The 21828-nt window shown below is 40.8% G+C and overlaps 1 protein-coding gene across 2 annotated transcripts in view; it reads left to right on the plus strand.

The window, feature by feature from the left end:
* Positions 1 to 16348, plus strand: part of LOC124777176 (tuberin) — a 299285-nt gene extending 282937 nt beyond the window's left edge. For both annotated transcript variants that reach the window (XM_047252485.1, XM_047252487.1), the window contains exons 29-32: positions 2871 to 2990; positions 8199 to 8339; positions 8543 to 8713; positions 15950 to 16348. In XM_047252485.1, the coding sequence (XP_047108441.1) occupies positions 2871 to 2990; positions 8199 to 8339; positions 8543 to 8713; positions 15950 to 16165 (648 nt within the window). In that variant the 3' untranslated portion in view covers positions 16166 to 16348. The remainder of the gene's footprint in view (positions 1 to 2870; positions 2991 to 8198; positions 8340 to 8542; positions 8714 to 15949) is intronic.
* Positions 16349 to 21828: the final 5480 nt, after the last annotated feature.

The following is a 21828-nucleotide window of genomic DNA, read 5'->3' on the forward strand; positions in this document are numbered from 1 at the left end:
GGAACGAGGTTTTTGGAAGATCTTTGGGTGGGCGTTGGGAGAGATAGTGCTCAAGGGCAGAGAGACCATGGGTATGTGGGATGTTTGTGTAAAGGGATGTAGCATCTTTGGTGACAAGAAAGGTTTCAGGTGGGAGAGGAGTGGGAATGGATTTGAGGCATTCTAGGAAGTGGTTTGTGTCTTCGATGTAGGATGGGAGTCCCTACTACTACTTCATGTAACCACCACTCCCAACAGCTCCTATCTCTCTTCAAAGTCCTCCACCTCTCAAACCCTTGCTTGGAGAACACACTCATGAACATCATCCTAGAAGCCAGCTGCAAACTTGAGTTCCATGCCACACACCACCTGAAAAAACTATGCACAGTGCTAGTGCAACACCTAAGAAGTGGGGTCCCTCTCCCTATCCCTCACAAACACCAACCACAACAGAACCTTCAACAAACCCCCCTCATAGCCAACAAACGTAGCCTAGCCACCGTACTCAATCTCCCCATCCCAGCACATACCCCACACAGACCAAATGTCAACTATAACCACAGTCAAATGCCACATATCACCAGTCCCAATTCAGTTCTAAACCTCTCATCCAGATCCCTCTCTCCTCCAGAGACATCTGTTCTATCTTTATATGAGATTTTCCATTAATCCTTTAGATCACCTAATAAATTATTCAGAAGAAATACTTACCTCCTGTCATCTCACATGCTCCTGTCGTCTCACATGTTGTGGATATTATCTAATACAGCATTATTATGACTTGAGTAAAATAGAAAAATGGGAAAATACGAGACTTGTAGAGATAATGACAGTGATTTGTGTTCATACAACAATACTGATTTACATTTTTCATTGATCATTTCATGTGAATACTGGAATTCCTTCTAAGGCTGCACAAAACACTGCCTTGGTTATTCTCATATGTGGACCAGTGTGCTGCCTGTAGTGACAAATTGTCAAAGGATATCAAATAAAACTAAAATGCAAATGTAGTAGTGTAATAATGACATTTCTTTTATTTTATGCTACTAAAAACTGCATCGCTAAAGAATGGCATATGAGTATCTGAGCAAGTTTGTGTGTGTCGCTGCAATAGTCACTGCAGACTGTACCAACTAACATGAGAATCCATACCTGCAGAGTGAGACTGGAGCTTGTCAGCACACCATTGGAGAAATACGAATGATCAAAGGTGTTGTGGTGACATCACTTCAGTCTATTGTATTTTCTTCATCAGTCCCCATTACATCAAATTATTGTGCAGCAGGTTGGAGAGCGAGAAATCTGCACTCACATTCAGGAGGACTACAATTAAAATCCCAGTTTGGCAATCCCAGTTCAGATTTTGTGTGATTTCCCTAAATGGCTTAAGACAAAAACCATAACAGTCCCTTTGAAGAAAGACATGGCCACTTTTCTTCCCCAAGCTGAGCTTTTACTCAATTTCTAAAGATGTATTTGTCAGTGGGACATTTAATGCTAATCATTCTCTTAGATGCTTATCAGTGATGAGGATGCCACTGTATCATTCTCAGTTATGAGTAGTTCATTATATTTGAATGAGTTGTGTTTTTGACATCTACAAACCACCTGATGTCTGCATTTTGTAGTATCTCATATGAGCATGCAGCTGCTTATGTACATTTTATTTGTAGTTGTGGATACAGCATGTTACATATGACAAAGACAGTGAGAAACTATACCATAATGGTAGATTTCCATGTAGTTCTGAGCAGTTACACTTCATCCTACTCAGAGGTAAAGAACTAGAGATAGAAAATAAGAGCAATGTCAAATGAAGTCAAATATGTGGTGTAAAAGACATAACATTTATCGTTATTCAGAAAAGAGAAATGCAGCTTCCTTAGAGGGAGGCATATCCTCTTTTCTGGAGCAATTAGAGATGAGTGTGGAAAGAAAGGTGTGGAGAAGAGAGATTTTAATTTGTTCATATTTTTAATCATCTGTGTTCAGTCAGAAATCATCGTTTTTACTCAAAGGTACCATGTATTTTCATTCCGTGATGTATCATATTCAGGCACTTAATGTCAGTTGTCATTATTTATATATAACAGTTACCATGGATCTATTAAACAAAAGCACTTTAATAAGGAAATAATTGTTACAAAAATTACTTTATTCAGTCATTGGTTGCACAGACTAGATATACGGATAGTTTAGATCTTGAGTAACAGATTTTGTGTGATAAAATGGATTTTGTTTCAAGAGTTAACATTTTGAATATCTGTGCACACTACAATAACCGTATACAAAGATACTGCATTCTTTTTTACATCCTATTATGTGACTATAGTTAACATGATAGCTTCCTGCAGATTTCAGAGCTATATTGTATGCTGTACACAGTTATAGTTGTCAGATTTTAGCCTTTTTAGGAAAAAGAGTGTGTGTAAAATTACTGTAGTAGCTGTGATTGTTGAAATTAGTTTGCTAATCTATAATATTATAAGAAAAGTTTTCATTGTGAAAAAATTTAATGTTGTCCTGACAGGTGGGTGTTGAGCTGTTCTGGATTTTTCATTGTGGTGAATTTTAGGGTGATATCATGATAGGGTATTGCTTTATAGTTGTCTATCTGAAATCCTGTATTGCTTTGCAATGGCAGTGACACACTGCATTGGTGGCATACAGGTTTGAAACTCTGTTAGTGATAAACATGATTGGTTCTAGTTGAGGTGCCTCTTGGCAATAGCAGAATGCTATAAAACTGTAAAATATCAGTATACTAAATATCCTGTCATGCGTTGTAATATATATGTTGTTGGTTTTGTGAAAAGAGACATAAACATGAAATATTCCATGTGTGAGGATCATCCATTTATTAAATTTCAATTTTCATTTTCTTACAGCGTCTTGGGACACTGATCCATCTTAAAGATGCCGATCCAAAAAATGTGTTTCTTGGAGGTTTAGACAGAAATGGAAATGATGGAAAATTTGCATATATATGGCAGGATGATGTAATGCAGGTATGCAATCATAAGACAGTGTGTGTTTGAAAAAAAAAAAAAAAAAAAAGAAATCGTTGTCTACGCCTCTCCTTCCTTCCACTTAGTTATCCTCTGCCTCTTCCCTTCTTTGTCCTGTTTTAACGCAATCAGCATCAGTATGGCCTCAGTTACCATATCTTTTGAACATTTCTTTACAGTATCTTGTTTTCACTTTCGAATTCTGACCTGTTCTTTCTAATTTTATGAGAACCTTCATCACAAAGCATAAAACAAGTGAAAAAATTCTTGTATGAGAACATAAGAAGATCCTGTTACAGAAATGTAATAGGCTATTATTTTCATGTTTGACGATTCACGGTGTTTTTGGTAGTAAAATAATTATTAAGAGTGATAGCTAACACTGAGGAGGCAAAGTTGACTGTAGTGATATCATTCTTGATTTAACAATATTATGAAAAGGAAAGTTGCTGCTCACCGTATAGCAGAGGTGCTGAGTCACAGATAGGCACAACAAAAAGATTGTCACAAACAAGCTTGCAGCCAGTAAGGTACTCATCAAAAATAGATCACACACACACACACACACACACACACACACACACACACACACCTCTCTCTCTCTCTCTCTCTCTCTCTCTCTCTCTCTCTCTCTCGCGTAAATACAACTCACACAGGGATGACTGCAATCTCTGGCAACTGAAGCCACACTGCGAGCAGCAGCACCAGTGCGTGGTGGAAGTGGCGAGTGGGTGGGTGTAAGGAGAAGGCTGGGGCAGGAGAGGGAGGAATAGTAGGGTAGGGGTGGATGACAGTGAAGTGCTGCTGGGAAGCATGCAGGGCAAGGACAAGGTGGAAAGAGGGGAGAGTAGCTGTGTGCAATCGAGAGGTTAGACAGATGGCTGGGGAGAGGTTGGGGGGGAGGGGGTTTTGCAGAAAAGGAGAGAAGTGAAAAGAGTGGGTATGGTTAAGTGAGGGTGTGTAGTGCTGGAATGGGAACAGGGAAGGAGCTGGATGGGTAAGGACAATGACTAGTAAAGGTCGAGGCCAGGAAGGTTACGGGAACGTAGGATATATTGCAGAGAAATTCAGAAAAGCTGGTGTACGTGGGAAGGATCCATATGGTACAGGCTGTGAAGCAGTCATTGAAATGAGGATGTCATGTTGGGCAGCATGCTCAGCAACAGGGCGGTACACTTGTTTCTTGGCCACAGTTTGTCGGTGGCCATTCATGCGGACAGACAGCTTGTTGGTTGTCATGCCCACATAGAATGCAGCACAGTGGTTGCAGCTTAGCTTGTAGATCACATGACTATTTTCACAGGTAGCCCTGCCTCTCTTACATCAATTACTGCTTGACAGCCTGTGCCATATGGATCCTTCCCACCAACACCAGCTTTTCTGAATTGTGCAGGTGGGAACTTTCTCATAATATTCCTGGCCTCAACCTTAGCTAGTCATTGTCCTCACCCATCCAGCTCCTTTCATGTTCCCATTCCAGCACAACACAGCCCTCACTTCATTGTAACCAGTCTTTACTTCTCTCCTTTTCTACTAACCACCCCCTCCCCTCTCCCCAGCCCTCTGTCTAACCTCTCGACTGCACATAGCTACCCTACCCTCTCTCCACCTCCTCCCTGCACGCTCCCCAGCAACACTGCACTGTCCGTCACCCCTACCCTACTATCCCTCCCCTCTTCACCCCAGCCTCCTACTTATCCTTACCCAGTCACCACTCCCATCATGCACTGGTGCTGCTGCTTGCATGACTGCGGTCATGTGTGTGAGTTGCATATGCGTGTGTGTGTGTGTGTGTGTGTGTGTGTGTGTGTGTGTGTGTGTGTGTGGTCTATTTTTGATGAAGGCCTTACTGGCAGAAAGGTGATTTGTGATAGTCTTTTTGTTGTGCCTATCTCCACTATATGGTGAGTAGCAATTTTGTTTTTCATAATATTGTTACATTCCATCCTGGCTTTTCCATTGTTTGATTCATCCTTAATTTAAGCGCATCATGGAAACTGACCATACTTACTATTCGTAAGTACTTTCATCATGTGTAAATACATGTCTAAATGTGCAGTCAAGTTAAACACAAACAGCTTAGAAGTTTTACATTCTTTATTCATTTTGTTTGGAAACTTTCAGTGGCCACATCTTGGAAACTTAACGGAATTGGGCCTGTCTCAGTACAAGGAGAGAGCATGAAATTAATAATATGTTTAATGCCACATTTCATCTATTGTTCGGCATAAATGTGAATGCTGTTATGAAACTTTTTGAATCATTTATTAACATCTTTTTATAAACATAGTTAAAAAGTGCATCCAACTCAAAACTTGGCTCTTTAGCAAAATATTTGTAGATTTTTTTATCCATCATGTAGGTTAAAACTTAAACCACTCCAATATTCAGACACACACATTAAAAAAAAAAAGATCTTAGTCTTTCACAGGCAGCTATGAGGCCTGTATCCAGGTTTTAGTCACAATCCAGCATGTGAAGTAAAATATCTGATAGTGAAATTAACCTTAAAAACAACTATTTTTAAATTTAGATCCCTAATCACCATTTATAGGAGGCTTTGGGCAGTAAACTGCAATGTAGAAAAGACAGAAGATCACTTAGTTTTTGGTCAAACTCGAGTAATGCAGCAGTGGCTTTGTATGCAAAACGTGTCTGGCATCTGTGACGGAGGAATTTATCGTAAAGCTAAAGCTGTTGGCACATGGACCGTGTTGACGAACATCAATGTTGAGCATGCCGAGTTCAACATGCTGCTGAACACTCTGAAATGATGTGACTTGGCATACCGAACGTGGCCCCAACTTGGTATACATGATCACAGTGCATTCCAGTGGTAATTCCAGCTGTGTCTGATCACACTGTTTACGAAATGGATGGGCATAAAATTCTTGTATTAGCTCTCTTAAAATATACTTTTCTGCCTTGTCCATATGCTAACCACGTTGTTCTGTCTGTAGTGTACATAAACAAAGACTCTAACATCTGTGAAAATATTATGGGGTAAAAAGGGAAGTACCATGTCCAGTTAATAAGGACATCAACTTATAAAATTTCCATTACAAATAGTATAATGATATAAATTTATAATAGTTCTCCACATAAGATAAAAATTATTTTATCATTCTCACTTTTTAGCATAACCCTAGAGTCGTTCTTATTTGAGCACTGTTCATAATCAGTAGCAGAATCCCTACAACATGTGAATTACAAAACTTAAATGAAGAACAGATCAAAATATCTTACTGCAAGTAGTGCAAGCTGTCCTGGAGATTAAGCCAATTGTGCAAATTCACTCCTCAAAAGGAGTGCACCTATTTCTACATAACACCAAATGTTATACTATAAACTTATATTAAATGAATAAGAAACTGTCAGAACCTATTAAAAACATGAAGGTTAGAAAAAAACATTTGGATATAGAGGGACGAGAACCACCAACAAACACATTATAAGTTTTTAGAAAAACCTATGACACTACCCATTCCACTAAAGTGACCACAAATCTTTTATCATCTTATCTACATTTTTACCATGTCCTGAAAGCTTTAATCATAGCTATATTACTAACCAAAATTTAATAATAACAAATTGTACCAAGGACAATGCATTTTTAATTGAACCTCAACATGCCCTTGGCTTCAAATGGTATACTTTCATAATATGCAAGTTACAATAATTCTTTTCCCATGAATATGACGTATCTCGTCATTTTATTACAACAAATCATACAATCAAGAGCAGGTTTCCAGGAGTTCCTCAGTTTTCTGATTCTCAGAAATGGCATATATACATAAGGGCTTCAATTGAAAGCCAATATGGTGCCTCACAACTGTGCATTGAAGGGAGATGGCCAGCATTTGATGTAGGTGGTGTTCTGCCATCTCATTGGTCAACATTCAAATGCACATTCAGAATATCTGACATGCTAGATATTGCTTTGCATGTTCAGAAAGAATGCTCAACGTTCAGCTGCATGGTCTGCGTGCTGACGGCTTAAGCAATCTTTTGTCTTTCCTATATGTGTGTCTGCTTCCCAAAGTTTCTTTAACCATCGAGTGAGCACACCTATGTATAAATTGCGCTAAGTCCAAGTAACATTGTCTTGTACTGTTCTGTGTTTGTTTTACAATCATGAGCCTGTACCTGTTCCTTCATTATTGCTTCAGCTAACACAATGATAAGTTGCGTTGTCATATGCCCAAGTGAGCAGGAGTAATATAAAATAAACAACAAGCTAGATGATAAAAACCATACAGTCTGTGCAAGAAAATGCGCCATATTCCGAACTAGCAGCACAACTCCACAGTGAGGCAGTTTCCTGCAAGATTAATAACTAAATCAAAGTTTGGCTGGGATCTGATGCAGCTGCACTGTTTTTAATGCTCTGAACTGGTCATTATTGTGGGATAGCACTTGTATGTAGCAAGAAAGTGGTACAATGAAAATTTATTTCATTAATGTTTAATTAAACAATGAATTAACTTATGTAATATAAGTTTATTTTATCATTGTTTAATTAAACTAAGATTAAGCTGTGATTTTGCTCATACATTTTTTACCATGCCAACATAAAATCAACTATTCTTTAATGTGTACAAAGTACACCACGCACCTGCTCGTGTTATGAAAATCGGCACACCCGCTGGACGGTTAATTGGGTGATTTGCAGTCTATCATCTTTCACACATTATATTCAATCCTCGGTTTTCCAACAATGTGTGTTTTCAGATTTAATGCTGCAATGGGAATTCCGGGTATACATATTTTCCTGACAGTGCAGAGATGAATGATATGGGCTTACGTTCCACTGCTGTTGGATGTCAGTTCACATTACTTAATGGAAGCAGGTTCTGATGGTTGGTCAGAACTGTTACATACTAATTTTGTCATCAAATATCACTCTCTATGAGCTGATTCTTAGGTAATCTAGTTATCATCATGAAATAGACTGTGCATTGTGGTGTTTCAAGATCAAAATTTAGTTATCATCATGAAATAGACTGTGCATTGTGGTGTTTCAAGATCAAAATTTAATTTGATGACTTCACAGTGTAACTTGTGACTAGAATGTACCATTATGTATTCTGAAAACTTCTTCAGATACTATTGCAGCTCATAAAATGGTTGTGTATGGACTTTCCATGTTCATTTATTTCTTATAATGATGTATTATTGCAGCATTTACATTAATGTCCATCCCCGCAGGTTATTTTTCATGTGGCTACTCTTATGCCTGTAAAGGAAAGTGAACCATTGTGCAACAGCAAAAAAATGCACATAGGCAATGATTATGTCACAATTGTATATAATGAAAGTAGTGAAGAATACAACATCCAGACATTGAAGGTGAGTTTACTTTTAAAACAGAAATTACAGTTCTAGTAGTCAACTTCTGGAATACTATTTGTAAATGAAAGAAACCTTACTTGTTGCAACATTATTTATCTCAGACTAATTCATCATTGCCATGAATCATTTTGAATTACATATGTAACCTAGGGACACAAAAAAATCAGTTTATATTAATATAAAAATGTATATTTTTTAAGGGTCAGTTCAACTATGCTTGTGTTGTGATTGAGCCTTTGAGTCATGGTGCAAATCAAGTGACTGTGAAGACTAGAGAAGATCTTTCTGAGCATATAGGACACAGTGAACCAAAAATAGTGTCAGATCAGAATCTAGCAATATTGGCCCGTCAGCTTGCTTTACATGCAAATGTAAGTACAATTTCTTTTTGTGGTAGTTTATTTCCAAGTATTTTTGTTTCTTGTAAGTGCTATGAAAGACAAGTGTTACATAATATTAGAATGTTGACATAAAAGTAATTATATTGAAGAAATTGGTTGTGTCGTCACAGTTTGATCATAATGATATCTATTGCTCACTATCCTTCTTATAGACCAGAAACTGTCTTTTCTGTGCTACTATTTATAAAACTGTTTTTTCTTTTAATTTAAAGCATGTAGGGTATGATATGATTAAAATATCTTTCCTACTTTCTCTACATGCAACCCACATTTCCTCTTAGCACCAGTGCCTGAATAAGGCTGTTTTGTAGATTATAATTTTACATTAACATAATGAAGAAAATCAAAGTTAAAATTAACTAAACTGAGAATGTAACTCTTCAATTAAAGGATGTATAGGTGACAGGTAAAATGCATAATTTTCCACTGAACTGATACAATATTTTCATCTAAAAAGAAACTGAATATGAGATAGCTCTTTGGAAAGTTGTGACATTACATTACTAGATTGGTGTCAAAAAATTTAAAACTCTCAATGCAAAAACTGTCATTTCGTGGCACTGACAGTATAAGCCATGTTCTGTACAATCAGTTTTTTGCTGTAGGAATGTAGTATACCAGTAGCAGGATATCAATACCCAGGTATTGTTAATACGAAATTCCTGTTAAGGCAGAAAGAGTTAAAGAGAAACACATATTCCAGTTTGTTTCACGTTTGTTGCTGACAATAAATAACATTTGAAGTGAAGCAAGGCTGCTCATGAAGAGACTGTTGAGCCAAAACATTATCACCACCATTAGCTAAGTCCCCTCAGGGGTCCCACACAGCTCTTTTGTTGGTACATGTGTTGCGCACTCAAGATCATGAACTATTACAAGCTGTCTTCTCTCCCAAGCTGCATTCCCTTCCCGGATGCAATCCTTCCTATCCTATCTCCTCCCCACTCTGTCAACCCCCCCCCCCCCCCCCCCCCCCCCCCGTTACCTTCACCCTTGGTGCTCCACTGTATAATGACCTGCTTATCCCCTCAGTTCTGCAATTCCTTTCCGGGCTGCCTCCCCCCCCCCCCCCCTGCCCTCCTCCCAATTCCCATTTGTGTTTCACATTCCTTTCCAGATTGTTTCTGTAGTGTGAGCCATTGAGCCATTTGGAGAACAACTTCGTCCCTAGCATCTCCGGTGTTGGGGGGGCTGTTGTGTACCTATCTGCTTGAGCCCCTTGACAACGCAGGAATCACATCTCAATACCTGAGCTGTCACTGCCATGTGTATGCCTAGGAGTGGTTGCTATCTTTATGAGGTATGGGAACTCAAGTCAACGACCACCATACCATATGGCTCTTGCTGTGGCTGGGTGGCACCCATGGGTGAACCATTGGAGTGGGTGGTACCAGAGCAGCTGCTCTGCACATGAAGCGTGGTAAGCTCCATACTTCTAGCTGTTCCTCCACAGCCTAATCTTCAGACAGGAATAGATCCCTCCCTGCTCCTACTTTTGCTTCCTTGGACTTCCCCTCCCTGGCTGGCTTGGGGTGAAACACTTTCCCCCTTACTTTGTTTATTCCAAGATAGACAGGGAGACTTTCATCATTACCAAACCACCTTCCACCTTAATTAATTAATTAATCCCCCCCACCGAACATATTGAAGGTAGGTTTGGTGAAGTTGACTCCAGGTGATATCCAGGTGAGTATCAGGTCTCACGTGACAAAGGGCATTATCTTCCAAAGGGACCTCCTCCTCCAATCTGACAGGAGCTCAAGACTAATCTGGCACAGCGTGGCATTCATTCTTCCAGTGAGTCCAGAGAGGTCCTAAGGATAATTGCATTGATACTAGCACTTTTACCCCAGATTTTGAGAGAGCACCCTTCCAGCAAAAGTCAAAGTTATGGTTTACCATTGTAACTTAAAGCTGTATATCCCCGTTCCTGTGTGCTGTTCTGTTTTGGTCACATCATTCCGATGTGAGGCGAATTCTGTTTGCAGCGACTGTGACCATCCCCTCCATGTGTGGAGTCCTTGCATCCCACCGCTTAAATGCAAGAACTGTTCTGGTCCACATTCCCCTTGCTCACTGGATTGCTCGATCAATAAAAAGGAAAGGAAGATTCAGGAATTCAAAACTTTTGACCTTCTCTTCTACTACGAGGCCTGACAGAAATTCGACCATCTCCGCCCGGTATCTTTAACACCTACCTTTGCTTCTGTTGCAACCTTTCGTCCTTCTCCTTACCCCTGCTCTGTCTCACTTCTGTTTCCTCCTTCCTGGTGGTTCCTGTTTTTATCCTTATGGAATCACTCCTTCTCCTCAGCTGTAGAAGAAACCCAATTCTCTGGCACCCGCCAGGGCTTGGAGCTCTCTCCAGGAACACCCCTCCCCAGCATCTCCGGGACAAGAAGCCTGTTACTTTGAGTTGTACATGGGACCCACATTCTGTGGGCCTCAAGGTCTCTTATTCTCTTCCAGAACCTGATATTGTTGTGACTTTCTCTCTTCTCGACCCCACCTTTTCTCATCCTGAGGAGGAGGAGAAGAAGGTGATGAAGCGTAAGTTCCAGGACAAGCTGCCTCCCCCCCCCCCCCCTCCTCCCCACCTCCAACATCCCAGTGGGGCGTCGCTCCTTCCCTCTCAGTCAGGGATCTGATCTTACATTCATGGATGTCACTCTGCCCTTACTAGTGATGGACATTGACTCAGCGTAATGACCGATTCTGGTCCATTCGACGTCCACCTAGCCTCTTGTACTACTCTCCTCCTATGAACTGGAATGGTTATTATCGGCACCTTCCGGAGTTTCAGTTTCTTCTTCCTCTCTACTCTGTAGCTTGTGTTATATTGCAGGTATCTCGTATTGTGGATACTCATTGCCGATTCTCTGTGGTTTCCATGCTTTCTGCTGAAACCAAGTTGGCCCTTTGCGAGCCTCTGGTGGTGTCTGTATATTGGTCTGCACAGACATTGTTAGTACCTGGGTTCCTTTCATACTACACTGGAACTGGTGGCTGTTCGGATCCATTTAGATACTGCAGTATCAGTATGCAATCTTTACTCGCAATCTTTACCTCCTCCTACACTTCCTACTCTTCTTACCCTACTTAGACAGCTCCCCCCCCCCCCCTCCCTTTCCTTTAAATTTGAGATTTTAATGCTCATAACCCTCTATGGGCTGGTACTGCTACCACTAACTAGGAAGGACTGCTATTGACCTGCTGAGAGGACGTGATCTCTGTATTCTCAACACAGGAACCCCCACACACTTTAGTTTGGCACATGACCATTTAGCCATTGATCTTTCCATCTGTTGCCCTGGATTCCTCCCTCTGTTTACTGGGAAGTTCATGAGGACTTGTGCAACAATGATCATTTTCTGATTATCTTATCTTTTCTCCAGCATCACTCACCTGGAAGCCCTCAGAGTTGGGCCTCTACTAATGCAGATTTCTCCACTACACGATGGCCCAGATCATGTAAGAAACAGATTGCCCAATCGCTTGGTCTAGCAGGCAACCCTTGTCAGGGAACGGCCACCAGGCGGCAGCAGCGTCACACCCTTACTTGTGGAATCAACCACTAGATGGCACTCCGTTCTGTGAAATATGTGGCAACATCGGCTGAACGCGTGCAGCTTTCCACTATTTGGCGTCTGTGAAGTACAGCTGTTTCTGACATACCGGTGGTAGTGGATCGAGTCGTCATGCCGAGGGCCTGCGAGTATATCAACTGCAGAAGGAGTAGACGAACAAATCCTGAACAGAAAATGTTCAGATTCCTGTCCAAAATAAAGAAAGATTACGTGAGAGGATTTTAAATTCAGGTAAATCTATAAATTAGTTACGAGTAAGAATTAATAAAGATCCCTAAGCATTCGATTCTATCTAAATTTTGTCGATCTTATATTCTGATATAACGTGGCAGCCCTTCCTGTACAAGAATCATATCATATAATTTTTAAATGAAATCTTTGCTGCGATTTGGACTTTTTTTAAACTGTTTATTCACTTCACTATCGTAATTTTGGCTGTAGAGGCATTTTTGTGTGCAATGTGAAAACTGAAACCAACATAAGATATGGATAACAAAACGCAAAGCATAGTGTGGTAGCATTTGGTAAACAATTTAAGAAGCATTACCTTACAAGACCTTTCCCTTGGTACTTGAAAATGGCTCTAGAACTGAGATCGCAACAGTGAAATAAATGAATAATAGACGTCATATAACTGCTAGGACATCGGTCCCTCTACATCCTGGTATATACTAGAGCGAACGAAGTGAACGAGTGTAAAACCTCGTTTACACTGCTGCAAATGAGTATTCATAGATAATTCGCCAATGTTCAGTGCCATTCGTTTATACAAGTGAACAAACGTTTATACTGGAATGATGGGAGGAGGATAGAAGAGAACGAGCATAGCATGCAAACTATAGACGCTGCCTATTTTAATTTTTTTTTATCTGTGCGCTAATAATCCTCACACAGCTTTCACTCGAAAACAACACTGCTTATAGTAACTTGTCTGCGCGAGAGCAGATTGTGTATTACTTTTCATTTCGCATATGATTGTGAGAAGTATCCCTACAGTAGAAATAAACTTGGTTTGTGGAATTACAGGAACTAATCTACATTCTTCGATTGAAAACTCGGGAAAAACCATAGCCGATCATGGTCTACAGTCAGCTGTGTGACAAATGCATTTCGCGCGCAGCGCTCTAGCCGAACACAAATCAGCGTCATTCACGTCACCGAAGATACAGCGTTGCCAATTCCGCGACATGGACAGGTCAGTTAGCATTGTAGCGTCGCCTGCGACATCTGTTGACCGATGGGAAAACTATTTTTACGCTTGCCTGTTCCGCCGTAAGGACGATCAATCTGTTTCTTACGTGATCTGGGACGATGGCATTGATAAGTCCATATAGAGTGTAATTGGGACCATCCTTTCAACAGCAACTTCAGGATTCTTTCTTCCTTGGGTTCTCCCTGATGGAAGACTGGCTCTTGGTGGATGCCCAAAATTGCTGCCGCTATTAAAGACTGCCGTCGTGCCCTCCAGTGCTACAAATGGCATCCATGTCTTGACTGCCTCATGGCCTTTAAACGACTTCATACCCAGGCCTGTTATCATTATATGCCAGAAACAGGTTTATGGAAGTAACATGTCGCTGTCATAGGGCTGCCCACTCCATCTTCACAGCTATGGGCAAAGGTCAGGTGCATTTTTATTTTGGTCACCATCCTCCTACAGGTGTCCCTGAAATTTCCCTGAATGATGTTATTTTCACCATTCTGGACTCTACCATTGAGCGTTTTGCTTGGCATTACACCCAGACCTCAGCATCAGTTCACTATTCACCCGCCTTCTACTTTCTCAGACACCATCTGAAATGCTTAAACACCATCTGAAACGACTCCCATTATCTTTCATTCTCTGGTGCCTTATAATGCCCCAATTAGCAAGTAGGAATTCATCAGCACCTTCCTCTCTGCCCCAATATGGTTCATGGACCAGACTGTGTGCACAACCAAATGCTTCAACACTTATCGGTGGCCAGCTGACATCATATACTTACCCTTTTTCACCATCTCTGAAGTGAGCGGGAATTCCCTTCTCAGTGGCGAGAAAGTGTCATTATTCCTGTTTTGAAACTGGGTAAATTGTCTCTTCAGATGGACAGCTGTTGTCTGATCAGTTTAAACAATGTGTTACTTGAAAGTATGGTGAGTCAGAGGCTATTCTGGATCCTTGAGTCTTGGGACCTTTTGGCTACAACCCAGGATGGTTTTCACTGAGGCCACTCTACTGCTGATAATTTAGTCCACCTGGAATTTGCTACCCAAATGGTTTTTGCCTGGTGTCAGCACTTCATTGCAATCTTCTTCAATCTACATAAAGCTGATAGTACCACATGGTACCACCACATCCTTGCAGCCTTAACATGAGTTTTTATTCATAACTTTTTCTCATGTTGCACTTTTCAGGTACAGATTGGTGTCTCCTGTAGCACCTCCCATATGCAGGAGAATGGGGTTCCACAGTGTTCTATTTTGAGTGCCCGGTCTCTTTTTAGTGGCCATCAATGGTCTGATGGCAGCTGCAGGTCGTATGGTGTGCCCCTCTTCGTATTCTGATGATGATGATTTTTGATGTGCATCACTGAACACAGATGGCAGGGAGCAATACACCAAATGCAACCTTGGGCTCTCACTCATGGTTCCCATTTTCCAACTGACAAGACCTGCTTTATACATGTCTGTCGTTGCTGTACCATCCATCCCAATCTGGATCTGTATCTCCATGGCCACTCCCTCAAGTGTTGTGGCTTCCCCATCTTCGTCAACTAAAACAGACATAGTGGTTGAACCTCAGTGCTCTTCAATGTCTCAGCAACACCAACTGTGGCATGGATCACTCTGCTAAAAATATACTTACCTCAGCAAATTAAGGATATCAAAGATAGTGCATTGGTAAGCATGATGCCTTCTTCATTTCATAAACAAGAAGAGGATAGAGTGAAAAGTAAAGGTGGATTAATAGAAAGAGAAATGACAAGTGAAATTAATTGAGCAATTAATAACTGGGAAACACAAAATAGAGGGAGAGGGAACAATGAAGGTAAAATTTTAAGAAAAACTGAAGCTCTAAATCCAAGAGAGTACTGGAATGGGAGAACATGTTTTAAATAAAACTCCTATCTGTAGAGTTCAGAGAAACTAGTTGTAGGTGAGTGGACCCAGTTCTCCCATGTAGCGTAACAGGCATTTAGGTCCCTGAAGTTACACTGTAGAACATGCTCAGAACTGGGCACTAGGTGTTCCAAAGGCAGGCACCATTCCACGAGTAATGCCACGTAATCACAATGTCTCAGTTCAAAAGACCATGTCGCAGACAGGCAGTTGATATTTCACTTATTCTATACTAATTTATTACAAAGTATTTTTCTCAGCAATACTATTATGGGCGTTTAAGGTTGGAACTGTTAGATCATCATATGATGCGTTTTGTCTGGGAAAGCTTGACAGAAATCATGAATTAATTTTTTCTCCTTTCATTTGCTACCTGTTTTAATATATTGATTGTATTCATTCATACATGGGAGACTGTAATAATTTATATTATAATGATCAGTTGTGAAAGTTTATTTCATTATATTATAAGCAATATTCTTGGTGCAGACATATTTTAAGGAATAATTGTCTGTTGTAGCTTGCTTCAATGATCTCATGTAGCCTGAAAACTCAGGGCCGAGATCCATATGCATCCAACTGGTTAGAACGCCTGCGACAAATCAAACGCCTTCGTACCAAGGTTCTACAAGAGTCAACACAAAATGGCTCAGAGAGCAGTGAAAATGAACGCATTTCAACTTCTCCTCGAACAGGCAAACGTGTTCATGTGGATGATTTCACGGAATATACATAGAAAATGGCATGATTATTCCGCTTGCTACTTATGTGTACATATGTTAATACTGTTATCACTTTAAATGATGGATGCTGGAACGCTGGAATTTTATTTAATATTTTACATAATGTGTGCATGTGTGTGATCAATATTATTTGGTGAAAATGAGAGAAGTATTAAAAAAATAAACATCAAAGATAATATTTTTGTGTAGTGACTAACATCCTTTCATGTTTATACAATGCAGATCATTTGTTGAATATTGTACCAGTGCCAAGAACTTAAACACACATGGAAAATGTTTTCATTTACCTCTTCAACATATGCTTCATTTGCCTTCTAAACCAATATTTTTAAATATTAGTTTTGATATAGGTTGTAAATATTGTGCGCCTAGTCACATCTTGTCCAAAAGATTTTACACCTTCTTGTAGAAATAGTAAACAGCCAGTCAGTTGCAAATCAGAAACCCCTTTATCATGGTTTCAACATTTATGAAAATATCATTTTCAGAAGGAAAACGTGGACAAGACTTTTAATAAAAACATTGAAACTATGGTAAAGAGATTTTAATAAACCTTGCAGTTTGCAACTGATTGGTTGTCTACTATTTCTACAAGATGATTTCATTCTGCAGTTTCTGCTCCAGCCAAGTACAAAATTTTAAGGTTTTACATCTCTAGTACATGTATTTCCATAGAAGATCTGTTCAGAAATGATGCTGCAATACAGTTTATAATATGTGTATGAAAAATGTGAAGGAGAAGTGATGCATTACACACACTTTTCCATAAAATTTCCAAAAAATGATCAGTAGTAACCTAAGATCCAACTTTAAATGTTCTTAGTGCAAGATAGAGAGAATAACTATCCAACTATATTTTGCTTTAGAAGAAAAGCAGTAAGTGGCAATCTTCTAGTATGAAAAGGAATAGTATCACTGTTAGTTCATAAGCCTGTACACTTGTTTTGATAAGGAAATGTGCAAGTAAGTGATGTAGAATTTCATTTTGTTTGTTTTTCTTTTTCTTCCTCTCTGCATCTACATACTACATACATATTCTGCAAGCAACTGTATGGTGCATGACAGAGTGTAATACTAGTTATTCCCTTTGTTCTAGCTGCAAATGGAGTGACGGAAAAGCCGCTGTCTATATGCCTCCATGCAAAACATAATTCCTCTTATCTTGTCTTAGTATTCTGTAGGTGAAGTGTACACTGGGGGAAGTAAAATTGTCCTGCAGTCAGCCTTGTATGCCAGTTGTCTACATTTTCTCAATTTTTTTTTCACTAAACAAATTAGATATTTAATCAACATGACATTTAGCATACCACCAGTACTGTATTTGAACATTACAGGATTGTTTTTCCTACTCATCTATAAGGTGATTATTATTAAAGATAAACTTTCAAACCTCTTTAGAAATAACACCACTGGTCAGAATTACATCAAATTGCAACAAAATATTATCTGAGAAGGGGGAAAATGTATGACAGAAGAAAAATAAATAGTTACAAAATGTAGCAATAGATGGCACAGTAAGCATCATAATTTAATAGTGGTCAACTACAAATGACGAATGAATCATACAACAATGCCTAAGGTGTACGTTTGACATTAAACAAACTCTACTACTCAGTGTACATTGGTGTACAGGAGTGATACTGTTAGTTGCATAAGCCCATCCACCATGGCAAGGTCACATCACATTGGATGGGAAAAATCAGTTTTTAACTGTCCTGAGGCCAAAAACTGCATAAAAAGCATCAATCAAAATAAAATTGGATTATTAATTTCTGTGTGACTGGCGCAAAACTATGATGTCCACCGTTTTCTGCAACAAGTTGAAATCGAAAAGCAGCATGTTCCACAACTGATCGAAATGTTTCTGGGGTCACATTCAGAATGTGTTATGCAATGTGTGCCTTCAATGCAGCTAAGTTTGCAGTTGGAACACTGAACACAACATCTTTCAGTTAGCCCCACAGCCAGAGGTCAAACGGATTAAGATCAGGTGATAGGGACAGCCAGGCTGTAGGAAAATGGCGGCTGACAATTCTAGCGTTTCCAAAATGGCGCTTCAGCAGCTACTTAACTGGATTTGCAATGTGTGGAGGTGGGGCATCTTGCATAAAAATGATCCTATCCAAACTATTGGAGAGCTGGAATGACTTGGTTGCCCAAAAGACACTCATAGCGCTTACCAGTGACGGTACAGGTAACAGAACTGGAAGCACCTCTCTCTTCAAAAAAATTTGGCCCCATGATAAATAATGCCATAAACCCGCACCACACAGTAAACTTTTCAGGATGAAGTGGTACTGGTTGATTTGTATGTGGTTTTTCCATTGCCCATATTCAATAATTCTGTGTATTGACATATCCTGTCGGATGGAAGTGGACTTTGTCTGTCCACAAAATCTTCCACGGCCAATAATCGTCCACTTCCATGTGAACAAGAAATTCTAAAGCAAAGGTCTCTCTTGCTCGCCGGTCAACAGGAAGCAACTTGTGCGCATGGATAATTTTGAATGGATAGCAAAGAAGAATGTGTAATGGAATTTTACGTACCATGCTCATGTGTATGTACAGTGTTCGGGCAATTCTCTGTGCCCTACATGTTTACACACCACCACTCATCTCCTCCTGAATTGCTGTGGCCACTGCTTCCACTGACGAATCAATTCAATTCCTCCCTCTACCAGGTTTCACACCAAAAGAACCCGTCTTTGTGAATTTCCGATTCATTTTCTCCAGACCCACGGCAGTCATCAGACCAACGCCTTTTTTCAAACAATTCAGTGTCTGGAACTTCTGCAGAGTGGCATGTGCACAGTCACCATTCTTGTAATACAGCTTTACAAGCAGAGAGCGATCCTTCATTGAGACAGTCATAGCGAACGTCGCAGACACAGAAGGAGGAAAAACCATGTACCCTGCGTGTTTATACCAACTTCAATAGGTCATGCACGACACGTGTTTTCATTTACGTATTCTGAGACATACAGCGCCATCTATTGATCAATTTTCACACTATTTTTCTTCTTCTGCCATACGTTTTCCCCCTTCTCCAATAATATACCGTTGCAATTTGACGTCATTCTGACCAGTGGTGTTATTTCTACAGCATTTTGAAAGTTTAATTTTAATTATAACCATCCTGTATATTAACTTACATTTTTCTAAATTTAGAGTAAGCTGCCATTCATCACACCAAATAAAATTTCTGTCCAAGTTAACTTGTATCATCCTACAGTCACTAAAAGACAACCCTTTCCCATACACTACAGTATCAACAGTAAACAGTCACAGATGGCTGTTCACTGTCTTTTAGATTGTTTTATCACACTTCCCCAAGGCACTGCTGACAATACTCTTGTCTCTGATGAACACCCATAATCCAGGACAGCATACTGAGTTCTTTTTCTTAAGGAATCTTTAAGCCACTCACAATATGGTAACTTATTACATATGCTAGGGGCTTCGTTAAGTCTGAAATGGAACACAGTGGCAAACACTTTCTGGAAATGTAGGAATATGGAATCTGCCTGTTGCCTTTCATCCATGTTTTGCAGGATGCCATGTGAGAAAAGAGCAAACTGAGTTCTGCATGAGTGAAGCTTGTTGATTTGTGGAAAGTAGCTTTTCTGTCTCATGGAAAATTATTATAAATTTGTTATTGGATGGAATCTGTCTTGAGAAAACACAAATTTTTGTCTGTTACCCAGCCATGTTTCACTGAAGTTATGGCATCATCGGGGAGTATTTTTATTTTCCTTCAGTTAAATAACAGGCAAATTGTGCTTTACTATCTGTACATATAAATTTGAGTTTTTAACAAAGTTTTCACAAATTTGCAAAACAGATATTTATTATTATAATGTTGTTCTACCAAGAACCGACGGAAGATTCTGTTAATAAGACATTTTTGTATGTATCTTTGTGGTTATCACATAGGATCGGTTGAAGATAACACACAATAAGTATCGAATACACATTTATTAATCACTAATACATAATAAGCATGGCAGTAGTACACGTTATGCACCGAAAGTGGAAACTAGAACAAAGCAGTCCAACAAAGCAAAAGTCACAAAGATAGGGTGCACCCCACCCTTCCCCGGTAGTGCGGAGCACGGCCGAGGGAAGCTCCATTACATGAATTCGTTATCTTGATGCCAGCACAGTGGTTGTAAGCGGCGGCTGGCGCGGGACATGGGGGTGTCAGTGTCAGTGGTGCAGGAGTCCCCGTGGTTCCAACTGCTGCACAGACGGAGACGCATCAGCTGAAGGCAGGTCGGCAGCGTCGTGAGGAAGATCGGTGAGCGACCACGCCGGTTTCAGTCGATTAACAGACTCTTTACATGTAGGTGGATGATGAATGTGTTTGTACCGAATAAGGCGGCTGCAGGGCTGCTTGCACAGTGTCGTCCCGCAGCATCAAGTCACATGAAGCAAGGTCCCTGTGGACAAACACAGGCGGGGTGGTGTGAGGGCAGGGAAGGGTGGTGCAGAGGTGTGCAACGTGTGTACGAAACTGCTCGACCAGGGCAGAAAGATCCTCAATTGCAGCTGACGGTGAATCCTCGACAAACTCGGCGAGGAGGAGGGGGGTCACCATATAGAATCTCAGCAAATGAGGCATTGAAGTCTTCTTTATGGGCCGAGCGAATACCCAGCAGGACCCATGGGAGGGCCTCCAACCATAGGCTGCCGTGGCATATTAATGCAGCCTTGAGTGTGTGGTGCCACCAATCGACCAGGCCACTTGCCTGCAGGTGGCAAGCCTTGGTGTGAAATCTGGTTATGCCACAGAGTTCGCAGAGTCAGGCAAAGAGGGTGGACTCAAACTGGCGTCCCTTGTCGGTCATGAGAGACAGGGGACAGCCGAAGCGAGCCATCCACTCTGAGAGGAAAGAACAGGTAACGGTCTCAGCCGTGATGTCAACAAGTGGGACCGCCTTGACCCAGCGGGTCGCATGCTCGATGATCAGTAACTGGTCGATGATCTATAACCCTCAGAATGGGGGAGGGGACCAACAACGTCGATATGGACATGACAAAAATGCCCCCTTGGAATGTCAGACTTGTTCAATGGAGGCTGAGCGTGCCTTGCTGCACTGGCACAGGACACACGCGCGGCTCCAAGTGCAACAGTCATGCTTCACGCCAGGCCAGATGAAGCGCACTGTAACCAGCCATGTCATGGCTCACGTCCCAGGGTGGTCTAAGCCTTGCAAGGCAATAAAGATCCTATGATGCAGGGCGGTATGGACCAGGGGGTGGAATGTGCCCATAGAGGTGTCACAAAGGACAGGGATCATTGACCCAGGTAGTATATGGGGCTGAACAGAGAGTCAAGATTCATTGTGTAATATAATTCGCTTTATACCACATCGTCGGCATGTAATCAGGCGAGCTCCTCCAGATTCAGCACCCCTCCTGTGGGCCCGGGTATAGAATAGGCCCGAGGTATGCCTGCCTGTTGTAAGAGGCGACTAAAAGGAGTCTCACACCTTTTGGCCTTTATGTGATGGTCCCTTGTAGGGTTTGACTTCCATTTTTCAAAATTTTCCCGAAGAGCGAGCCAATTGGAGAAGCGGCCTTCCATGGTGCATAGTGTCCATCATGCATTGAGATCTTTAGCCCACTTTCTCGTCAAGGCATTGCAGTCCTGCTC

Source organism: Schistocerca piceifrons, chromosome 2 (assembly GCF_021461385.2).
Source record: "Schistocerca piceifrons isolate TAMUIC-IGC-003096 chromosome 2, iqSchPice1.1, whole genome shotgun sequence".
In the NCBI taxonomy this organism is placed as follows: Eukaryota; Metazoa; Arthropoda; class Insecta; order Orthoptera; family Acrididae; genus Schistocerca; species Schistocerca piceifrons.